Below are 11,065 nucleotides of genomic sequence, written 5' to 3' on the forward strand. Positions count from 1 at the left end.
CTCATGGCAGAGCCTGGATCTTCAGAAATCTACTATTATTTCCTTCGCCTTTGCTTTATATTGGAAATTAATTTTAGCTGATCTCCAATATTTTCAAACTTGTTCAGGTGTAAGTGGTGCTTTAAAATAATCCTATTGTGTGTTCCTTGAAAATGTCAAATATATCGCTTCTTTAAAAAGTTCCCATTGAAAAAATAGATAATGGCAGCAGTAGACAGAAATAATCAAGTTTTATACTGGTGGCTTTGTTTTTTATTCGCTTTAGTGGCTGAGAAAAATGCATTTACATTACTTTCAGTCTCTTTCATAGCCAGGCTAAATATCCTCAAACGAGTTTGTAATACAAACAACATACATCTCTGACAGTGCTTGAAGAAGGTCGGAACCAAAATGCGGAACTTATCAAACCCGTCTATTTTCTGCCGGATTGTTATTCCGGACGGAACTCGCATCAACCGTTTAGGGTTGACGCACAAAGATCGGCTGAGTGACTCTGGTCTCTGTAAATACTCATCTTTAAAATAACTCTGACCTGGAGCGTGCGTAGAGTAGTATTCTCTTGAATGGTAATGTAAGTGCGGTGAACACGCAGGATGGACGGAGGTATTTCAGCGTCACACGGTGAGTTTTAAGAGTTACAGACTGATTTGTTTAGCTAGGCCTCAAACACAGCCCGCGCGCGGGAATGCTAATGCTAACTGCCAGGAAATAGCACTTTGAAAAAATAGAGTTCATGTTTATACTAATTAAAATACCTCAACTCTAGCGTTGAAATTAATTAGTTTATCCCTTGGCACAAACCAGTACAGCGATGTAAATGATTAAACACTCCCGGTGAACACAGTCGGGATGCTTGCTAACGCTAGGAGAGAGGTTGTGCTAGCTTTGCTAACGCTAGCACGGGTAGAGGCTGAAACTCAGGCTGATACAGAGTTCAATGTCTCCTTATCGAGGCTCTTTACAGATGTTCTTGAATGTATGGGGGATTGTGCATAAATGTGTCACTTTTTTATGATATGCAGTAAAATAAAAACTTAATCCGGCACTCAAAGTCTGGACGAAAATGAGAAAATCGTGAAAATGAACATTTAAGATATTGCAGACTCACTATACGTAAATTCAATTATTACAATATTTTACTCATATATATTTTTAATAAAATATATTATTAATGTACATTATGTTCAATTATTTAAATGTAATATTATTTTGCCTACAGCTAAAATAAATAAAGAATACACTGTTGAGACAGAATAAGTCACCACCCAGATCTTACTAAGGACACAGGATAGAGCCTTCTATTGGAAAAGGACTGCTGTGATCAATAATTTTGTGCATTTCAAGGGAAAATACTATTCAATAGACAACCAACTATTTGCAGATTATTCTAATACTTCCCTGCCTCTCTGCAGACAGACATAAGGAGAGAGATTTAATTTGACCCATTTGATGACCTTTGCAATGTTGCTGTAGCTATCCTAGTTAGATATGATCAACCTATTTATATGCTGGTCTACTTTTACCGATGAAGTTTGCATTTTAGCCTAATTATTCATGTATTTTATTGTAGAAGTTCCTCCCAAAATCTTTGGTGTTGCAGTAAGTTTTCCCCAGTTCTGAATCTCACAGAGCCGCACCCATTTGAATGCTTTATCATATTATTTGGAATATTATTATGTTATCATGGAAGGTTTCTTTTTTGTTAATGACAAAAAGGGAGCAGCTTTCGGATGCCCTACAACCACTGTACTAAAATTGGGTCAAGAACTGTCAAACACATCATTAAAACCTGGAAGAATCATGGTGAATCAACATCTCAAGGCCAAATGTGATCAGGGAAGAATCTAGTATGAGATTGTGATCAGAGATCAGTTTAATATTCTGTGAAATCACATCATATGAGAAACTACTGTAGAACTCATGGCTATATGTAACAGGGAGAGTGAGACAACACAAGCACAGCTGTGTAGTCTTAGACAGGGGTTCCCAAAGTGTGGGTCGGGACCCCCTGGGGGGTCGCGAGATGTCTTCCAGAATGTTTTTTTTTTAAGTTAAGATAGTACATTTTACCAATTATAGTAAAAAATATGGACAAAAGTGTAGCTAAATTTGAAATAAAACCTTGAAAATAGAAAATGTAATGACATTAAAAAGCCACATGCACATAAAGGTAATTTTCTGCAGACCGGCTAAATAAAGCCACATTAAATCACTTTGAGCAACAATGGGGGTTGCTAGTCTTTGGCACCTATATTTTGGGGGCCACGGGCTGAAAAGTTTGGGAACCCCTGGACTAAGAAAACCACGTACCAGTGATGGAAAATAGCTTCAGTTTGCTCAAGTCTAAAAGCTTGAAACTCTGCTTTAGAAACCAACGAGTGGCTTCACTGAGACTATATGTCCATGTTTTATACAGTCTAGGTTCAGCAAGGCAATATGCCTGTAAAAAGAAAGGTCAGGCGACCACATTAATATTTTGAATGACCAGGGTTTACATCAATGGATATTTTCTTCCAAAATCTGCTGCTGGGGTTTATTGAGGTCAAATTGAGGAAGAGTGGTTCAGGGTGCATGAGACACCCTTTTCTAGATGGATTGGCCATCACAGAGTCTAGACCTTAAACCCACTGAGGATATTTGGGTGGGCCTGAGAGGACGTAATGCAGCGGTCTAACTCTCCCGTTTCTTCCTTCATAAATACAAGAGCATGGCGATAAATTACAAATGCTTGCCGTAATTAAAACTAAAGGCAGTCGATCTCAAAATGTTTGAATATTTCAATATTGAGTGATTTTCAATAATATCACTTTTTCCATGTTTTTGTGAATGTACTGGTATATTCAACGTACTTTCAATTACAACTTTGCACCTAGTGGTTCTACAGAGTTTCAAGATACAAGTCTTACCTTAGTATTACATGAGACCACATTCTTCTATCTTTAAGTGGAGTTATACTCAGTCAGGAGAAATCTGCATCAAACTGGCCTAACCTGCCAGTATAGAGTTTTGTGACTTTGGATTTCAGAGAGGATACATATTAATTCTGGACCTGGTAGAGGGTAGTTATGTTTGGACTGTAATTATTGTGGATCATTGTATGTGGAAGTTGCATGGAAGGCTTCTTTCTTAACAGATCACTTGAGTATTTAACTTTAGTTACACATTGTACAAAGTCTGCTCAGCTAAGTGTGCTAAAAAGTGCAGCTGATTGGATTGTGAACTACAGAGTCAGGGCCTTGTTCTCGAGTAAATCAAGAATATAAGTCACCTTGAGACATCACAAACTTTGATTCAAGGAAGTGTTTACACTCTGCATCTTTAAAAATATGTAAACAATATACCGCTGTGGGGAAAAGTGTAGATTTGTATCTATATGAGGGTAACATGATCTGACTGATTCTGTTCAAAGTAGTTTTAAACATTTTTTATTTTCCTTATCTGCAGGTCCCTCAGGTCTCCCCCTCTCTGCCCTGCGCCTCCTGGTCCCACCTATCCGGCTGGTCTCTGCAGCGATCTGGCAGACGGTGGAGCAGAAAATCGTGTCAGACTATGGGCTACTCGAGGAGTTCGTGTTCATGATCACAGAGATCGTTCCCCAGCTTCTCTCCGTGAGACAGCGGGCTGAGCTCATCCTGGGTCTCAGAGCGAGGGTGAGTGAGAATACAAATGTGTCCATTTTCAAGATAGCTGAAATGTTTAACAAATGAAGATGAGGTGGATCCTGTGGGGATAATTCGGGATGGAAGGAGATCAGTGTTTAGGCGGTCTGTTCATTGAATATGAATCTGTTAGTCTGAAGAAAATCAAATTGACTAGTATTTGTTTGAGATATTTTCAAACCAAAGACCCATCAAACCTGACAGCATGTACAGACTCATAGACCAAGAGACATTTATATACTGATAGTCGTAGACTTTTTTATAAAGTGTTTTTGTCACTGTTCTCAGAACTAAATGCAGCATGATGCAGCAGTTGGGTGAATGACAGCACGATGACAGGGCAGAAATAGCTGTTCAAATAAAAAAATTTTATTATGAAAGGCAACCTGTACAAAACTCTGAGTCCAGCCTGCAGACATCACTGCACCTTTCTGTTCATGCTTTAGGGCAATTTTGCCTCTGAAATGCTGTGGATTATTGGAATATTACACTGTGGATAGAAACTTGTTTTTTTTTCTTGAAATCCATGAAAAACAACAAACTATGTTTTAATTAGTGTGTTTCTGTAATTTTCAATTAACATTGTTCACTTTATAAAAACAAGTTTTGGTCTTCACAAAGTCTTGATCCTGAAAAGAGGAGGGGGATGGTTGTCTCATATTTGGACCAATAGGGTCTGAATCAGAAACATGTCTGACTTCAGTGAAGGTTTAAACTTTACAGACGGTATGAATGGACACAGAGCAGCAGATGGATCAGTTTCTGAATCAAGTCCTCATTGTCGCTGTTCTCTGGTTGTAGCTCATTCTGGAGCTGTGTCGCTCTGAGGAGACCGCAGACCTCCAGATAATTCAGCCACACCTGGACCGGATGCAGAACCTCAGGTCTTTGTGGAACGTGGAGGTGAGTCTTTACCCAAGTTTTTATCTGGTCAGGGTTTTATATTAGCTTACATCATCATTGATCAGGAAGTCCTGATATGAGTGTTTGCTCTCAGTAAACCTTTTGATGGAACACTTTGGTTTATCACTTGAACCAAAGAGAACTTACAAGTTCCTGGTTGCAAATGTGAGCTTTGATGTGCTATGAAATTAATCAACCTTCTTTAACAATTTTCTCTTGCAGGCAGAAAACCCAGAACAGGATGAATCAGACTCACATTTCATGGGTCTTGTCCGAAATCTGCTGAGAGATCCTGAAGAAAGAAGAGGCTTTTTCCAGGTAAGGTTTTGGTAGTGTTCATAATTAAGATAAACACAAGGTACTTCAGTGAAGAAACCCACCCCACTATGCCTTTTGCTGATACATTTAGTAGCCTACCCCATGGCTCCTGATGTCCCCCAAAGCCTGAGATAGAAAGGACAGATGGGGAGCGAGAGCCTGCACATCACTGGGGTTATCAAGTTGGCTCCTCCCTTCACTGATGTTTAGTTTTGTTAGGCCCACGAGACCTCGGAGAGACGGTTAACTCTGGCGTCCCAGAGCAACTCCCCTCAATGCCAGCTCCCACTGTCCATCATATCCACCAGCAGAACCCCCCAATTTAATAACCCAACCCATACAGCATCACCACGTTAAAAATACCCAGGCTCCGTACATGCAAGCTCCAGGTAGTGACAACACTGATACTGCTACTCTAGCACCTGGCCCGTAGCAGCCCCTCTCATATATATACTAATGTTTCTGTTTTGTATCACGCACTTAACAATCAAAACAATAGGAGACAGACAGGATCATCTTGAGTGATGTGAAATGCATGACACTAATGACCTACAATAAAAAGTAAAAAGAGTTACAAGGCTGTCTAAAACTTTGCAGTCCATTGGAGTCCCAGAATTTCTTCTTAAAAGGAACCCCGCATAACAGGACAACTTTGCCTTCTTGTAATAACATTTTTTTACTTTAAAAGTGTACTGTAAAAAAAAAAGATTTCTGCATTTTGAGAAGTTTTTTTAAAAAAAAGCTTCACTTGTAGGTAGACGTTGTTTACGCTGACATCAGGTGAGATGGACGGAGCTGCTACAGCGAAGCACGCACAGCCGTTACAATTACTCAAAATGCTTTGTTTTTCATACAGCATCCCATAATATGAACCTGTTAAGCAAACAAGGTCAACCTGTCGTATTATGTGGGGTCCCTTTTGAATCTCGGAAGTCATTGGAGTCATTTATGGGAGAAGAGAGCAAATTAAGACCTTACTTCAGGCTCAAATAGTTCTCAGATATTTTAACCTTTTCGTCGGCTTAGTTTAATGTTGAAGAGGTGATATGAGAAATGTATTTTACAGGGAGTATTCTTCGTTCATAATGCTAATTGCTTGAGAATTTGTAGAATGTATGTTCATCTCACATAACCGATTAATTTCCACTGTGTTCCAGGATGTGTTTCCAGGAGACTTTGGCCCCACGTATGACAAAGCAATCCAGACTCTGATGTGGCTGTTTCTGTCCAGACTGGAAAAGCTTCTTCCCACTCAGACTCTCCAACAGGTTAGCTTCTATCAGTTTAAGAACGTGCTGCACACTCCTTTTTAACTACCACTCACCCATGCAGAAGCTGTTGACATCACCTGCCATTAGTATGATGTCCTCCTGTTGTCTCAAAGTTTTCCCTCTGTGTTTGTCAGATTGCATCTCTGCTCAGCGACACATCATCTGTTCTGAATGAGTGCATGGAGACTTTCACTCAGCCACAGGAGCTAAAAACCCTGCTGGACACTCACAAAGACCTCAGCCAGTTAGGGGACATAGGTGAGCGTCTCAGGATTGCAATGACCTCTTGAAGCTTGTTATTTTTCTTTTGGTGAAGGTGGTCTTCTGAATTGATCGGCCAATTTGTACAACTTAACATTTGATCTATTTTACAATCTGTTCTTGTGATTTCTCTTTTCAGATTCTTACATTGTGGACAGTGGCATTTTGTCAGCACTCTGTCTCCCCCCTGTGGAAAGAGTTGTGATTGTCAATGAACAAACTGAAACGGATGCAGAGAGTGGACTGGTGTACACAGTCTGCACAGAGATGGAGGTAGAATCTGAGAACAAGGAGGTGTACGTAGAAGGAAGCAGGACTTCTGATGAGTGTGTGCAGACCCCGTGGTTTGGTCTCAGCAGTGAGGTCAAAGCAGACTTAGACGGTGAGGTTGCGGCAGACCCCATCGAGGGCGCCGAGGCCAGTGAGAGTGAAATGGCAGATGAACAATCAGGGACTCTGATGATCGGGGAAGACGGTCAGGTGACCATGCTTGAAAGTGAAGAAAAGAAGCCCAAAAAACGAGGGCGTAAAAAGAAACTTCCTGTGGATGAAGACTTCGAAGTGCCAAGCAAAGCGAGGAGCATACAAGATGACCCAGACTATGACGCCTTGTGGGACAGACCAGTGCGAAAAAACCGCGGACTCAAGATGAAAAGGTACCTGTCGCAGTGGAGGAAAACAGGAAAGACACAGGCCGGTAACGCAGCCAACAACAGTGCTAAAAAGTTTGGCAGAGGCCGAGGTTCCGCTAGAAGCAACGATCTGGACGACAGAACTTGCAAAGTGTGTGGGAAGGTGGTGGCCCGCGCAAACCTGTTGGAGCGCCACATGAATCGTCACTCTGAGGAGCTGCCCTTCTCTTGTCCTGCATGTAAAAAAATATATAAGAGCCTGCGTTTCTTGCAGCAGCACAGGTGTTCAAATAAGACGAAAGGAAAGCCTGGCAGGAAACCAAAGCCACAAGAGGCCGAAGCAAACGACGGGGAACAATCATCAAGCCAGGATCTTTTAGACACGACCAATGAAGGAGAGCCGTCAGACAGTGCAGACCTGGACCTGGACAATTCTGGAGAGAGATCGTCCTTAGAAGCAGGACAGATGAGCCCAGATGATAAGAGCCTGTTAGAGGGTCCGTTCTTCTGTCCTCACTGCAGCGCTGAGTTCAAGTGCAAACAGACTTTCCGGTTCCATTTAAGGAACATCTGCTACAGCGAGCAGCAGGTGGACCCAGAGAAGCCCGATGATGTGAAGCACTGTTTCCAGTGTGACGAATGTGACAAGGCGTTTAAATACAAATCAACCTTAGATTCCCACAAACAAACTCACAACCCGCTCTACTGCGAGGTGTGCATGAAGCTGGTGCGTGACTCCGAGGCGTTGGCCATGCACAAAGAATCCCACACTCCTTTTCAGTGCAACAGGTGTGAGGAGAACTTCCCCGTGTTCAAGGCGCTTCACAAGCACTACATCGACGCCCACAATCCCACCGAGCCTTTCGTCTGCTCGCACTGTGAGACCACGTTCTCCAGTCTGAAGCGTTTCATCAGACACGAGTGGAAACACACCGGATACCAACCGTTTCAGTGCACCCACTGCACCAAAAGATTCAGATCGTACTCCGACCTCGTGGAGCACCAGAAGAAACACACTAAAGCGTATCCGTTCCTCTGCTGGGAATGTGGGAAGAAATTCAGGCATGGTGTCACTTTGACGAGGCATGTGCAGCGCGTTCATCACTCTGGAGAGCCCATCTTAGAGAAACCATCATCCATCTTCACCTGCTCGCAGTGTGGGAAGACCTTTACATCCCGGAGATGTCTTCTGAAACACGACAACTTCCATCACAAAGGGCTGCGCTTCCCCTGTGAGCACTGTGGGAAAGGATTCTTTGGCAAGGACGCTCTGGTGAGGCACACTCTGATCCATACAGGAGAGCGGCCTTTCAAGTGCGACGACTGCGACAAGTCCTTCAGATCATCTGCAGAATTAAAGATCCACAGGAGATACCACACCGGGGAGAGACCGTTTAAATGCAACATCTGTGAAAAAGGATTTGTCCAGTCCTGCTTCCTCACCTTACACATGCGGACCCACACAGGAGAGAGGCCGTATGTTTGTACAGTTTGTAGTAAAGGCTTCTCCAGTCTGCACGGCCTGAAAAGACACAGGAGACTTGTTCACGCATAGTTATTAACACGAAACTAACTCCTAACACGATGACCACTCAACAGAGGTCAGCATCAGCTTAATTTAAAGAACTCTGGAAGGCTTGCTCGAGGACTTCAGCAGTGTTGACCCTGACTGAAATAGAAGACTTAAAAACAAGTGGTCCAGTTCAAAGTTTGCCATAATGCCATCTCTGTGGCTGCCTCAGCTCAGGCTGGCAGGACTGTGTAAATGTATAGTGCATATTAAAAATCTAACTTTGTATTTTTTACAGAATCGTTTGCTGTAGTTCAAAATAAGATTTGTATGTATAAATGATATACACCTTGTTTCCTTTTTGGAATTGATTTCTTTTTCTTGAATAAATTAAACATTTGGTTCCAAATGTCTGGATTAACTCGGGAGTGTTTTGAGTCATGATTTTGAGCATTTGAATTACTGCTACTTTTTCATTTTGGATAAATTCAGTGCAGGAAGGCAGCTTATGAAAGTTGTTCGTACTGAATGTTTCAACAGGCAGTACATAATATAAGATATTGGTCGAACACTTTTGCATGTCAAAGTAGGAAAAGCACATATGTAAATAATAGAATAAGCTTTAACACCTACACTGCAGTGTGTCTGTGCTGGACGCTGATAAGAGCTGTACAAGTTGTTACTCATTAAACATGTTAGTCAGAAGTCTAATCGAGCGGACGCAACAGTTGGTTGGAAATTATTATTTTTTGCATACCTACATAAAGTCATGATCATGTTGAGTTACCTGAGAAAAAATCTGAAAATTCATCAGGCCTTAGAAAGAAGACTCTCTCTGTACTTATGTAACTTAACATACATAGTAAATAGTGTTGGGTCTTATTATTTATTTAAATTAGGAGGGATTATTACAAAGGATCACCCCCCCTCACAGCTCTGAAGTCCATAACTTGCAGAGTCTTACTGTCCTGCTGGACAGAGTCACAAGAAGAATTTATCTTTATTGTTATTGTACATTGTACAATAAAATTGAAGTGCAACCCATTTACCAGTGCAAAAAGATGCATTCAAATAAATTTAGTAGAAGGATAAAAATCATGAAACAGTAGACAAACATAAATAATAGATAAAAAAATAGACAGTTTTCAACATTCAGACATTCAAATGATTGCACAGTACCCATTTAACATTTGCATTATTAAACTGATGGTTATAAGGACACATATTGCATGTATTTCAACCAACCTTTTTGTAAGTGTATATGAGAGTCAAAATAAAGAATATATGTATTTTAAAAAGACAGCATCCCACTTAAACTTTAGAATATAGTAGTAGTAATAGTGATTGTAGTGATACAGTTTATTACATGCTCATTATATAATAAAAGTAAACGTCTAAAGACTCCCATGATACATCACATACATGTGCAATTCTTGATTTCCAGTGCAATATCTCAACAACCACGTGCAATATTGTAATTTATTCTATAACATATTTTATTATTATATTCATCCACTAAAATTTGCACTCTGGCTTAGTCTAATTCATTTATTTATGCCTTAAAAGTACTTATATACCTTTCTTTGTACAGATAGTATTTTTATTTAGAGTTTTTAAGGTGAATTTTTAGATTTATATATTTATTGCCCTTACTGTCTTGTTGTGTCCTTTCTGTATTGTTGTTAAGTACCAGTGTTCCATTCACCACGTCAAATATCTTGTGTGTTCAAGCTCACTTGGCAATAAAGATTTCTTGATTCTTGATTCTAATAGATGCTAACACATCAATGATCACGTGCATGTGAGAACATTGCTGCTCCAACTAAATGGTCGCACTTCAACCATGATCGAGACTATCTGATTGTATTGTTCTTCACTTTCTGAATTAAGGTATTTCAATTAATTTGAGTATTTTCACCCACCGTGTACGATGATTTCATCAGTGCTCTCATCATCGATGATATACACCGCAAAAACTTTTCACCCCAGATGGGACTCGAACCCACAATCCCTGGCTTAGGAGGCCAGTGCCTTATCCATTAGGCCACTGGGGCTAACTTTTAGTGTGTGGAACGCCAACTCATTAAATAAAATGGTCATTTTCATAAAATACATCTATTATTTGAATATAAACCTCTATAAAACAGTTAATTTGTGATGTTTAGTGTATAGAGGAATAGCTGAGTGATCTGTCGCGCTACTGACCCCTCTGGTTCAGATCAGTCACTAAATCTTCGGCACCACGCTGAAGTATCAAAATAAATCCCTCCTTGGTCAATTCCTCCCTAAGTTGCATTATTAAATATCTTGATTTATTTATTTATTTTTAACATGTATTTTATTTTATTATCTCGATGAGCTTACATCAAAATAAATACATTATACATACATTGGTTTCTTTAAAATAGTTCATTCTCTTCAGACTTTTTGATGGGTTATAAAGTCAATCCACTTTTTCCATTTTCCTTGGCAGGCAGATTGTTGAAGTCTTAAATTGTGTCTAAAGTTCTC

General features: G+C 40.4%; 1 protein-coding gene and 1 non-coding gene across 2 annotated transcripts; one reads left to right on the forward strand and one right to left on the reverse strand.

Annotated features, from left to right (window-relative positions):
* The first annotated feature begins 420 nt into the window (after positions 1-420).
* On the forward strand, positions 421-8,976 carry LOC117829869 (zinc finger protein 91-like). The gene is made up of 7 exons (XM_034707592.1): positions 421-621; positions 3,445-3,650; positions 4,461-4,562; positions 4,785-4,880; positions 6,038-6,148; positions 6,286-6,409; positions 6,552-8,976. Exons 1-7 carry the CDS (start codon positions 594-596, stop codon positions 8,597-8,599), a joined length of 2,715 nt encoding a protein of 904 aa, XP_034563483.1. The 5' UTR covers positions 421-593; the 3' UTR covers positions 8,600-8,976.
* Positions 8,977-10,535: 1,559 nt separating this feature from the next.
* trnar-ccu lies at positions 10,536-10,608 on the reverse strand. The gene has a single exon. It is a non-coding gene; the product is annotated as a tRNA-Arg (tRNA).
* Between the last annotated feature and the right edge of the window lie 457 nt (positions 10,609-11,065).

Source organism: Notolabrus celidotus, chromosome 18 (genome assembly GCF_009762535.1).
Source record: "Notolabrus celidotus isolate fNotCel1 chromosome 18, fNotCel1.pri, whole genome shotgun sequence".
Lineage (NCBI taxonomy): Eukaryota > Metazoa > Chordata > Actinopteri > Labriformes > Labridae > Notolabrus > Notolabrus celidotus.

What these genes read in the sequence shown, in the direction of transcription:
- LOC117829869 (XM_034707592.1), top strand. Translation starts at nt 594, where the DNA reads ATGGACGGAGGTATTTCAGCGTCACACG. An exon ending in TCCTGGGTCTCAGAGCGAGG is followed by an intron (nt 3,651 to 4,460) that starts GTGAGTGAGAAT and finishes CTCTGGTTGTAG; the next exon opens with CTCATTCTGGAGCTGTGTCG. An exon ending in AAAGAAGAGGCTTTTTCCAG is followed by an intron (nt 4,881 to 6,037) that starts GTAAGGTTTTGG and finishes ACTGTGTTCCAG; the next exon opens with GATGTGTTTCCAGGAGACTT.